Source organism: Leptopilina heterotoma, unplaced genomic scaffold (genome assembly GCF_015476425.1).
Source record: "Leptopilina heterotoma isolate Lh14 unplaced genomic scaffold, ASM1547642v1 Lhet_244, whole genome shotgun sequence".
NCBI lineage: Eukaryota > Metazoa > Arthropoda > Insecta > Hymenoptera > Figitidae > Leptopilina > Leptopilina heterotoma.
The window spans coordinates 437,561-449,937 of NW_025110959.1; the positions used below are offsets into that span (position 1 = coordinate 437,561).

The following is a 12,377-nucleotide window of genomic DNA, read 5'->3' on the forward strand; positions in this document are numbered from 1 at the left end:
TGCTCGGGGACAATTTGAAAACTGGGTTCTTAAAAAGGTAACTCTCGTAAACTTTAAACAGTGAGGATACTGATTCTAAATTGAGAATCTTTAAACATATAATCATAATTTTTAAACATTGAGGATATTGATTCTCAATTGAGAATCATTCTCAATGTTTAAAGATTAGGAAAGTTGGATCGATTTATAATTATTGAATTGGGTGTAAGGTTGGTATATCTGTAGTTCGGCAATTAGTGTAGATCATCAAGGCGTGCACCAATTAGGGCAATTAGGGTATACGGTTGTAAATCTTCTCGTGAGTTATTTACGATGCAAGGTTGAATATATTTTGCATCGTGTTCTATATTGTAAGTTGAAATTTATCTTTAAAGGAGTGTCCACAAACAAGTCCCCAGGCTGTCAAATACTATCAACTATCGTCTCTTTGAAGAGTATTGTACATTGCACATTATCCTTTGTGATGCTGCAGGCTTTGATCAGTGCCCTGTTAGAATTCTCGGATTCTGCGATCGACTTTTGTGGAAAATAGGACTTGGCGGTACTGTTACAAATTGACAGGTTATAACTGAAAAATTCGGTGGCTTTTCCAATGTAATTGATTAAGTAATTATTTACTTTTTCTGGAGAAACGATTTTGACCTTTAAACTTACAGAAATTCAATTATTTTCAAAAAATTTTTTAAATTTTCGTCAAAATTTCCATTATCTTTAGAAATAATTAAATTCTTCTCGGAAATTCAATTATTTTAAAAAATTTTTTAAAAATTTTTCGCAAAATTTCAATTATTTTCAAAAATTTTCCTCAATTCAATGATTTTCAATATCTACTATTTTAATAAAATTTTCCAAAAGAATTCAATTGTTTAAAAAAATTTTTTGATAAAATTATACGCAAACATTCAATTATTTTCATCAATAATAAAGAAAGGAACTTAATTATTATTTAAAAAAGAAAATTCTTCCTAAGAATTCAATTATTTAAAGGATTTTTAATAAAATTCTTAACAAAATTCAATTATTTTCATAAATAACAATATTCATAATAAAAATTCAATTATTTTCAAAAAATTTTGATAAAATTTTACGCAAACATTAAATTATTTTCATCAATAATATAACTCATGGCATAATTTCAATTACTTTTAATCAAAATTCGACAAAATATTTCCATTATTTAAACAATTTTTGATAAAATTCTTTATGAGTATTAAATTTTTAAAAACATTCAATTATTCAACAAATTATTTTTTTTTGTATTTAAATAATTCAATTCTCGTTGAATTTTGTAGTTAAAATTGACTTAAAAGTGAATTTCATTTAAAACTTTAGATAATATTTGAATATTACAAGTATTGTAGGATTAATTTTTAGAAATAATTAAATTTTGAAAAGGTTTCAAATTAATATCTTTTGAAAATATAAATTTTCAAAAAATACTTGTAATTAATAATTTTTTAGAACTAATTGATTTGAACAATTTTAATTTCAATTCTGCTAAAATTAGTTGAATTATGTAACATATATTTAATGTTATTTCAAAATTTTTTTTTTTATTTTTTTTTTTATTTTTTTATTTATTTTTTTTTTTTTAATTTTTTTTTTTTTTTTTTAATTAATCTTTTTGATAAAGTTCATTTAAATTTTTCTTTAAATTTTCTTTTTATGTTTTTATTTTTTAATATATATTTAATTGAATTATTTTTATAAATAATAAAACTTATCTCAGAATTTCAATTATTTTTAATACAATTTTAATCAAATTTCTCGAAAAATGTAATTATTTTTACAAAATTTATTAAAATTTGTCGAAAGAAATCAATTATTTAAAAATTTGTTGACAAAATTCTTTATGGGAATTGATTTTTAAGAAACATTCAATTGTTCAGTAAATTACTTATTTAAATGTATTTAAATAATTGAATTCTCGTAGAATTTTCTAATAAAAATTTATTTAAAAATTAATTAGAGTCAAAATTTTATATAATAATTGAATATTAAAAGCAGTATAGCGTGAATTTTTAAAAATAATTGAATTAAAAATTTTTTTTTTTAAAGTTAAATTGCGGATTTTTTTTTAATTACTTAAAGTTTTTATTTTTTAATATTTATTTTATTGAAGAATTTACGAATAATTGAAATTTCGAAAAATTGAATCATAATCAAATGGATTTGAAAATTGTCAAAGAACTTTTTCGAAAATTATTATAAATAATCGATTTAAAGAAGAATATTTTAGTTAAAAATTCTTGTAAATAATAATTGAATTGTAAATGATTTTATCACTCTATCATCTTTAATTATTATAAAACACGAAGAAATCGGTCACTTGGAGTCGAAGACTCTTAGTTATCGATATCTTCATGTTTTATAGTTATGAAAAATTTAATTTTTAGTTTTAAGTAAAATGTTCTCTTATTTGACTCAGACTGGTTATATTTTTTTGTGGTCCGTAAATGGTCCGTAATTTTTCATTTTTGGTTCGTAAAGTCCGTAATTTTAAATACTTTCACTGGTTCGAGCCCTGAACTTATATTAACCTAGTATTTCACTATTTTTAACACACTTTCTAACACTATTCTAACCTTTCTAAATACGTTTCTTATTTTTAATCTTTTTAAATCTGTTTTTTTGAAACTTTCTCCTTTTACCAAAATTGATATAGAGGATTATTTTTTTGATTTGCAAGATTACCACATATTGGAAGTAGAGTAGTTGGAAAAGTTTGAAAGTGGTTGGAGATAAATTTTGTAAAAGTTACCTGCGCTCCGACTAATCCAGCTCGTAACCTTGGTATATCAGTGTGACTCCAGTCTGATCTGGCCCAAGGATCAACTCTTCCCAAGTCACTGCTCAGATTTACTTCACCCAATTGATTATGAACGAACTTTCTGACATTCCAGGGCAAATCATTGTGCCTGAAAAAAGGTAATTTACTTTTAGTCGAGAGCTGAGTTTGAAAATTAGATTCAATTCACTTCGTTTATGAGAGAAGTTTCATGCCATCTAGGCGGCAATTCAAACAACCTATTTTGGCGCCAAATTCAAAGGAAGGAAATAATATTTTAATAAATTCATTAAAATATTAAAATAAATAGTTAGAAAATAATTTAATTATTTTATTGAATTTCTCTCCCATCGGAGAGGAATATTTTTTTTTCTTTGATGAAATTTGTAAATATTTACCCGTCGATCAGAGGCACTTCAGTAAGAATCCTTCTAATCACGTCCAATCGTTGTTGGTGCGTGACAGGGGAGGATTGTAGTAACAATGGCAGACAGAGGCCTCCGAGGAGCAGGGCTGCCACCAAAAGCAAGATAGGTGCTAGAACTCGACATTTCCGCCGAGGACTCTCATCTCTGCGTTCCTTGCTACTTCCGCTACTAGGAGATTCCTCGCATGTTGGTGGAAGCCGCACAGTTCCATTGCACGGCGCCACATCCGGCAGTTCTGTTAGGCACGTTGTCTGTAAAAGCCCAACAAGTTTTCCCATAAATATTTAATCGTTCGGAATTGAAAATTTTCACCCTGCGTTTCAAATATACAATGAAAATTAAATTCTTATTTGAATATTTGAATATTTGCAGGTTTTTTGAAACATGGCGAATATTTAAAGTTTGTATTTAAAATAGCAAATATTTTATATTTAAACCTCTGTCTCTTGGAGTGGGGATAAAGGCAGCAGGGCTCGAACTAGGTCCGTAAATTTGCTTGAAGTACGTAAAAGTCAGTTTTTTTTAAAAAAAGGTCCGTAAAGTCCGTAATTTGATTGATAAAAGACGAAAAGTTTGTAAATTGTACGATATAATTTTGGAAATTTTAAAAAAGTTAGAAATAATTGTAGAAATTCAATTATTTTTAAAAGTAATAAAATTCTTCTCAGAAATTCAATTAGGGTTCTAAAATTTATTTAAATTCTCGTCAAAATTTCAATTATTTTTAAAATTAATAAAATTCTTCTCCAAAATTCAATTATTTTCAAAAAAATTTTTTAAAAATTCTTGGCAAAACTTCAATTATTTTTAAAATTGAAAAAATTCTTCTCCAAAATTCAATTATTTTCAAAAATTTTCCTGAATTCAATGATTTTTTATATCTTCTATATATATTTCAATAATACTTCTAAAAAGAATTCAATTTTTTCTAAAAAGTTTCAATAAAATTCTACGCAAATGTTCAATTATATTCATCAGAAATAAATATTTCAAAGGAATTTAATTATTACTTAAAAAAGAAAATTCTTCTCAAGAATTCAATTATTTATCTGAATTTTAATAAAATTCCTTGCAAAATTCAATTATTTTCATAAATAACAACCCACATAGCACCATAGTATGAGGTAAGGTTATGTTGAGTACTAATCGTAAGGCACATAAGGTTACACAATATTGCTGCGGTAGACCTGAGGTGAACTAAAAACTTCCGCCATGGAGGTAAGGTTACATGTTAGGGTGTGGTGAGTATATATGATAAGGCCATGGTAACCTTACACGTTAAGGTTAAGGTAACCTTACACGTTAAGGTTGAGGTAACGTTACATGTTAAGGTTGAGGTAAGGTTACATGTCAAGGTTGAGGTAAGGTAATTATTAAGTTGTAAGGTTGAGGTAAGGTTAAGGTAAGGTTGTGATAAATTTACCAGTTATGGAAAATATTGAAAAAATAATTAATAAATAAATATTCAATTAAAAAGTTAGTTTGTTGCTCTTCTCTATTTTGGAAACCTGACATGAAGCAGAAAATTTTGAAAACAAATTTGGGGGGAATGGGATTCGAACCCGGGATCGACGCGCATAAACCTATCATTCTAACTAACTGAGCTAAGTAGAGAACTGGCAGAAGGAAAATTAATGATGCCTTTAAGGTGAACCAAGAAGATGATTAACTCCTTAAAGGCAATATTAATTTTCCTTCTACCAGTTCTCTACTTAGCTCAGTTAGTTAGAATGATAGGTTTATGCGCGTCGATCCCGGGTTCAAATCCCAGTCCCCCCAAATTTGTTTTCAAAATTTTCTGCTTCATGTCAGGTTTCCAAAATAGAGAGGAGCAACAAACTAACTTTTTAATTGAATATTTATTTATTAATTATTTTTTCAATATTTTCCATAACTGGTAAATTTATCACAACCTTACCTTAACCTTACCTCAACCTTACAACTTAATAATTACCTTACCTCAACCTTGACATGTAACCTTACCTCAACCTTAACATGTAACGTTACCTCAACCTTAACGTGTAAGGTTACATCAACCTTAACGTGTAAGGTTACCTTAACCTTAACGTGTAAGGTTACCATGGCCTTATCATATATACTCACCACACCCTAACATGTAACCTTACCTCCATGGCGGAAGTTTTTAGTTCACCTCAGGTCTACCGCAGCAATATTGTGTAACCTTATGTGCCTTACGATTAGTACTCAACATAACCTTACCTCATACTATTGTGCTATGTGGGAATAGTAGGCCTAAAGAATAATCATAATAAGAATTCAATTATTTTCAAAAAACTTTAAAAAATTGTGGTCAAAATTTCAATTATCTTTATAAATAGCAAACTTCTTAGCCAAAATTTAATTATTTTCAATTTTTTTTTAAATTTATCGTCATAATTTCAATTATCTTTATAAACAGCAAATCTTTTCGCCGAAATTTAATAACTTTCAAAAATTTTTTTTAATTATCATCAAGATTTCATTTATCTTTATAAATAGCAAAATTCTTCTTCAAAATTCAATTATTTTCAATTTTTTTTTAAATTTATCGTCATAATTTCAATTATCTTTATAAACAGCAAATCTTTTCGCCGAAATTTAATAACTTTCAAAAATTTTTTTTAATTATCATCAAGATTTCATTTATCTTTATAAATAGCAAAATTCTTCTTCAAAATTCAATTATTTTCAAAAATATTTTTTTAATTATCGTCAAGATTTCAATTATCTTTATAAATAGCAAAATCCATCGCCGAAATTCAATTATTTTCAAAAAATTCTTTTTAATTATCGTCAAGATTTCATTTATTTTTACAAATAGCAAAACTTTTCGACGAAATTCAATGACTTTCAAAAAATATTTTTTTATTATCATCAACATTTCAATTATTTTTATAAATAGCAAAATTCGTCGCCAAAATTCAATAATTTTTAAAATTTTAAATAAAATACTTGTAAAAATTTAATTGATTTCAAAAATTTGCCTGAATTCAATGATTTTCAAAATCTACTATTTTAATGAAATTTTCCAAAAGAATTCAATTCTTTTTAAAAAAGTTTGATAAAATTCCACTCAAATATTAAATTATTTTCGTAAATAATTGCCAGAATTTCAATTACTTTCATAAATAATAAAGCTCATCGCAGAATTTCAATTAATTGTAATACAAATTTAATTAAATTACTCGAAAAATGTAATTATTCTTAAAAATTATATTAAAATTCGTCAAAAGTATTCAATTATTTAAAAATTTGTTGATAACATTCTTTATGAGAATTTTATTTTTATAAAAACATTCAATTATTTAATAAATTATTCATTGTATTATACTTAAATAATTAAATTATCGTAGAATTTTTTAGTGAAAATTGATTTAAAAATGAATTTCCAGGTAAAATTTTAGATAAAAACTGAATATTAGAAGCATTATTGCTTGAATTTTTAGAAATCATTGAATTTTAAAAAGGTTTCAAATTATAATCTTTGAAAATCTTAATTTTTCATACTTTTAACTAACAATTCTGTAGAAGAATTAATTTTTTTGAGAAAGTTTATTTAAATTTTACTTGAAATTATTTTTTTGTAGTTTTAATTTTCAAATATATATTTGAAAATTTCCAAAGAACTTTTCCAAAAATTATTCAAAATAATGGATTTATAGAAGAATTTTAGTTAAAAACACTATAAAAATTGAATTTTGGAGAAGTTGCAAATTATTGCAGAAATTCAATTATTTTCAAGAGCAATAAAATTTTTTTTAGGGATTCAATTATTTTCTCAAATAATAAAATTTTTCTTAGGGATTCAATTATTTTTTCAGATAATAAAATTCATCGCAGAATTTCAATTATTTTTAAGATAATTTTTTTAACCTTCGGAGAACACATGGGGTCTTTTTCACCACACGCTTTTTTACGAAAAGCTTTTTATCTTTTTTAAATATTTTTAATAAGGATTTTCAAGTATACAGACTTATTCTACAGAGTTTAAACTATATTGAAAAAAATTCTTTAGTTTGATTAGATTATCAGTTTAAAATTGGTTGAGCTTTAAAAAATGGTCTAAAAAAGAGGTGTGTTCTCCGAGGGTTAATCAAATTTCTAGAAAAATGTAACTATTCTAAAAACTGTTATTAAAATTCGTCAAAAGAATCCAATTATTTACAAATTTGTTGATAAAATTCTTTATGAGAATTGAATTTTAAGAAACATTCAATTATTTAATAAATTATTTTTGTAGTTAAATAATTGAATTCTAGTAGAATTTTCTAATAAAAAAATTGATTTAAAGAACTTCAGTTAAAATTTTAGTTAATAATTGAATATTAAAAGTAATATAGCTTAAATTTTTAGAAATAATTGAATTTTTAAATTAATTTTTTAAAAAAATTTTAATTGCATTTTTTTATATTATTTAAAGTTTTTATTTTCGAATATGCATTTAATTGAAGAATTGAGGAGTAATTGAAATTTCGTAAAATTTAATATTGTAATCAAATGGATTTGAAAATTGTCAAAGAACTTTTTCGAATATTATTAAAAATAATTGATTTAAAGTAGAATTTTAGTTGGGAATTTTTGAAAATAATAATTGAATTGAAATGATGAAAATAATTTTGAAGAAGTACAATATTATTTAACAATATAAAGTAATGATTTTATTGCTGGGACATATTTGGGAGTGAACGATATTTTCATGTTTTATAGTTATGAAAAAATTAAATTTTTAGTTTTACGTAAATTGTTCTTTTTTTGACTCGGACTGGTTATATTTTTATCAGTAATTGGTCCTGTAATTTTTCATTTTTGGTCCGTAAAGTCCGTACTTTTAAATACTTTGACTGGTTAGAGCCCTGAGACAGAGGATTAAAATAGTAAATATTAAAGTTTTGCATTTAAAATAGAAAATATTTAAAATGAAAAATTTTTTTTGAAATTATGTTAAAATTTTGAAAAGGATGTTAAAATCCCTTTGAAATTTTCTTTTTACGAATGCTTGACCTTGGAAAGACACAAACACACATATGTTTACACACATATATGTGAGACGGTTAAAATATGTTTGTGAAGAAGATATAAGCAGAGCGGGCGGCAACTATTTATTAAAGTGGGTCGCTTTGACTGGAAACATTTTACAAGAGCTTTTTCGAGTAACATAACATGTAAGCAGAGCACGAAGTCCCAGCAATTCGCCAACTTTTTCAATCGAGTGCCCCTGAATCTTTTAAGCGTTCTCCACCTCGCACCCCTCTTACTTAGTCGCAATGGGAAGAGAAGACCTACGGCTTTTCAGGTTTAGGTGGATGATCACGTAATCTCGAGAGACACCGTGAAGTGCATAATAACCGTATTAAACTATCACCATATAATGTCACTTGCCGATGTATAACCAACTTTTAAAACTCTTCTACTTCTTCATCTTCGTTTCCTTCAGGTGGAATTTCAAAGTTTTTTTAATTAAAAAAATTGATCACTTTTTCAAAACAAAATTTCAAAAATGAAAATTCAGTTATTATTATATAATCAAGGTTTTCAAAAAAATTTAATTTTGTTTTTCCCTTGCTTTTCCCTTTTTTCCCAACTTTTTCCCTGACTCTAAAAAATATTCTGATTCACTCTAAAAATTATTAGATACTCAATAGAATGTTCTATTTTGCAGAATTTTTAAATCCATTTGTTCACAAATTCAATTTTAACATATTTCGATTATTCGGAAATATTCTTCAATGAAATATATATTAGAAAATAAAAACTCCAAATAATTACAAAAAAAAAAAAAAATCAATAAAACTTTTTTGAAAAAAATTAATTCTTCAGAATTGTTAGTTAAAAGTATGAAAAATACGGATTTTCAAAGATTTTAATTGGAAATATTTTGAAAATTCAATTATTTCTAAAAAAAAATCATCCTATAACGCTTTTATAATATTCAATTATTAGGATTCAAAATTTCAACTGAAATTCATTTTTAAATCAATTTACATTAGAAAATTCAATTATTTGAATACATAAAAAAAATAAATAATTAAAAATAATTGAAATTCTCCAATGAGTTTTATTATTTATAAAAAGTAATTTAATTATTGAGAAGATTGCTCTTTTTAAATAATTAAATTTCTGGCAAATTTTTATTATTTACGAAAGTAATTTAATATTTGAGTAGAATTTTATTAAATTCTTTTTTAATAATTGAATTCCTTTGAAAAATGTTATTAAAATAGTAGATATTGTAAATCATTGAATTCAGAAAAATTTTTTAAATTAATAAAATTTTTTCAGTGTTTCATTAAAAATTTTGAAAATTATTCAATTTTGGCAAGGAATTTTTCTATTTATAAAGATATTTGAAATCTAGATGATAATTAAAGAAACATTTTTGAAAGTCGTTCAATTTTGCAATTAAAATATTCAGGATAATTTTTTAAAAAATTTTGAAAATAATTTAATTTTGGCGAAGAATTTTGCTATTTATAATAATAAATGAAATCTTGACGATAATTAAAAAAAATTTTTTGAAAATAATGTAATTTTGGCGAACAATTTTGCTATTTATAAATTTATATGAAATATGGACGATAATTATTAAAAAAATTTGGAAAATAATTGAATTTTGGGGAAAAATTTTGCAATTTTTAAAAATAATTGATATCTTGATGATATAATTTTAAATAAATTTGAAAATAATTGAATTTCGGCGAAGAAATTTGCTATTTTTAAATATAATTGAAATATTGATGATAATTTAAAAAATTTTTTTTAAAAATAATTTAATTCTTGTGATGAATATTGTTTTTTGTGAAAATGATTGAATTATTGCGAAGATTATTCTTTTTTAAATTTTCGAATTCTTGGCAAATTTTTATTATTTACGAAAATAATTTAATATTTGAGTAGAATTTTATCAACATTTTTTTAAAATAATTTAATTCCTTTGGGAAATTTTATTAAAATTGTAGATATTATAAATCATTGAATTGCGAAAAGTTTTTTAAAATAATTAAATTTTACCAAGTATTCAATTAAAATTTTTGAGAATAATTGAATTCTTCCTAACGATTTCATTAGAATTGTTTAAAATAATTGAATTTCCAAGAAGAATTTTATTATTGTTAAAAATAATTGAGTTCTTTTGATGCATATTGTTATTTATAAGAAAAATTGAATTTTGCAAAGAATTTTATTAAAATTCATAAAAATAATTAAATTTCTGGAAAGAATTTTGATATTTATCAAGATAATTGAATTCTTACGAAGAATTGCGTTAAAAATTTTGAAATAATATTTTAAAAAGTTCAACTAATTTTAACAGAATTGAAATTAAAATTGTTCAAAAAATTTGTTTTACAGAATTATTAACTAAAAATATGAAAAAAAAATTCAGATTTTCTAATCATTTTAAGTACTTTTCATAAAATTTTCCAGCATTTCCCTGATTTCCCTAATCTTTGACAACCCTGGTAATCTCTTATTATATTAAGTTGAAGAACGACCGACCGACCGACCGACCGACCGACCCTAGCCGTATATATATGTATATCTTTTAAAAATAATATTAACACAAATGTATACATATTCACAATGTCACGCATGCGCAGTAGTGTTCTGTCAATGTTACGCATGCGCAGTAGTGTTCTGTCAATGTTACGCATGCGCAGTAGTGTTCTGTCAATGTTACGCATGCGCAGTAGTGTTCTGTCAATGTTACGCATGCGCAGTAGTGTTCTATCACTGTTACGTATGCGCAGTAGTGTTCTATCACTGTTACGTATGCGCAGTAGTGTTCTGTCAATGTTACGCATGCGCAGTAGTGTTCTGTCAATGTTACGCATGCGCAGTAGTATTCTGTCAATGTTACGCATGCGCAGTAGTGTTCTGTCAATGTTACGCATGCGCAGTAGTGTTCTATTAGTGCCACGCATGCGCAGTAGTGTTCTGTCAATATTACACATGCGCAGTAGTGTTCTTTCAATATTACACATGCGCAGTAGTGTTCTATCACTGTTACGCATGCGCAGTAGTGTTCTGTCAATATTACACATGCGCAGTAGTGTTCTGACAATATTACACATGCGCAGTAGTGTTCTATTAGTGCCACGCATGCGCAGTAGTGTTCTGTCAATATTACACATGCGCAGTAGTGTTCTGTCAATATTAGGCATGCGCAGTAGTGTTCTGTCAATATTACGCATGCGCAGTAGTGTTCTTTAAATATCAGGCATGCGCAGTAGTGTTCTATGAATATCAGGCATGCGAAGTAGTGTTCTATCAATGTCAGGCATGCGCACTATTGTTCTATGAATGTCAGGCATGCGCAGTAGTGTTCTATCAATGTGAGGAATGCGCAGTAGTGTTCTATGAATATCAGGCATGCGCAGTAGTGTTCTATGAATATCAAGCATGCGCGCATAACACCCACACATGTATACTCACACATATACACTAATCACATGTACATGTATACTCACACATGTTCATAAATTACATACACATGTATACTGCTCATATGCAGATATAAACTCCTACATATACACAAATCACATATATGTATCTATGCTAATGCTGCGCTGTCTGTGTTGTAATGGAACTTATTTATTTACTTGTGTATTTACTTATTTATTTCAGGGTTGCCACAAGACATCGATTTTAAAATTCCATGACTTTTCCAGGTTTTCCAGACCATTTCTTAAAAAATTCCAAACCAGAAATAAAATTGTTTTGGTATGTTTTTAGCTAATTACGACAAAAAGTATAAAATCCTTTAAGTAAATTGTTAACAAAATAAGTTATTAATTTTTAATTTCATTATTAACAAAAAATTAAGTTAAAATTTGTAAGGTTATTTGAGATACGCTCCGAAGAAAGATGAGGAGCAAATCTTTTTAAATTTAAAAATTTAGTTAAGTTTAGAATTTTTCACAATTATTAAACCAGTATTTTAAAAAGCATTTTAATAACATTTTATGAAACTGAAGTTACCTACGTTTATTCAATGACAATTTTTTCTTTGCTAATTATTTATTTTAATGTTAGAAGCCTTTTAAAAAATTTTAAAAGATCGAAGTCGGGGAAATTATTAATTTTGATTTTTTACACAGATTTTCGAAAAATCCATATATTATTTAAACAAAATTATTATTTCCTCACCTCATAAGCAATTTTTT

At 25.4% G+C, this 12,377-nt stretch overlaps 1 protein-coding gene across 1 annotated transcript in view; it reads right to left on the reverse strand.

Annotated features, from left to right (window-relative positions):
• The window catches only part of LOC122503104 (dipeptidase 1-like), a 233,172-nt gene that overhangs the window by 71,655 nt on the left and 149,140 nt on the right, over positions 1-12,377 (reverse strand). Inside the window, exons 4-5 of the mRNA XM_043613533.1 lie at positions 3,187-3,467; positions 2,762-2,918 (exon numbers count right to left, since the gene is read on the reverse strand). Of these exons, the coding sequence (XP_043469468.1) occupies positions 2,762-2,918; positions 3,187-3,467 (438 nt within the window). The remainder of the gene's footprint in view (positions 1-2,761; positions 2,919-3,186; positions 3,468-12,377) is intronic.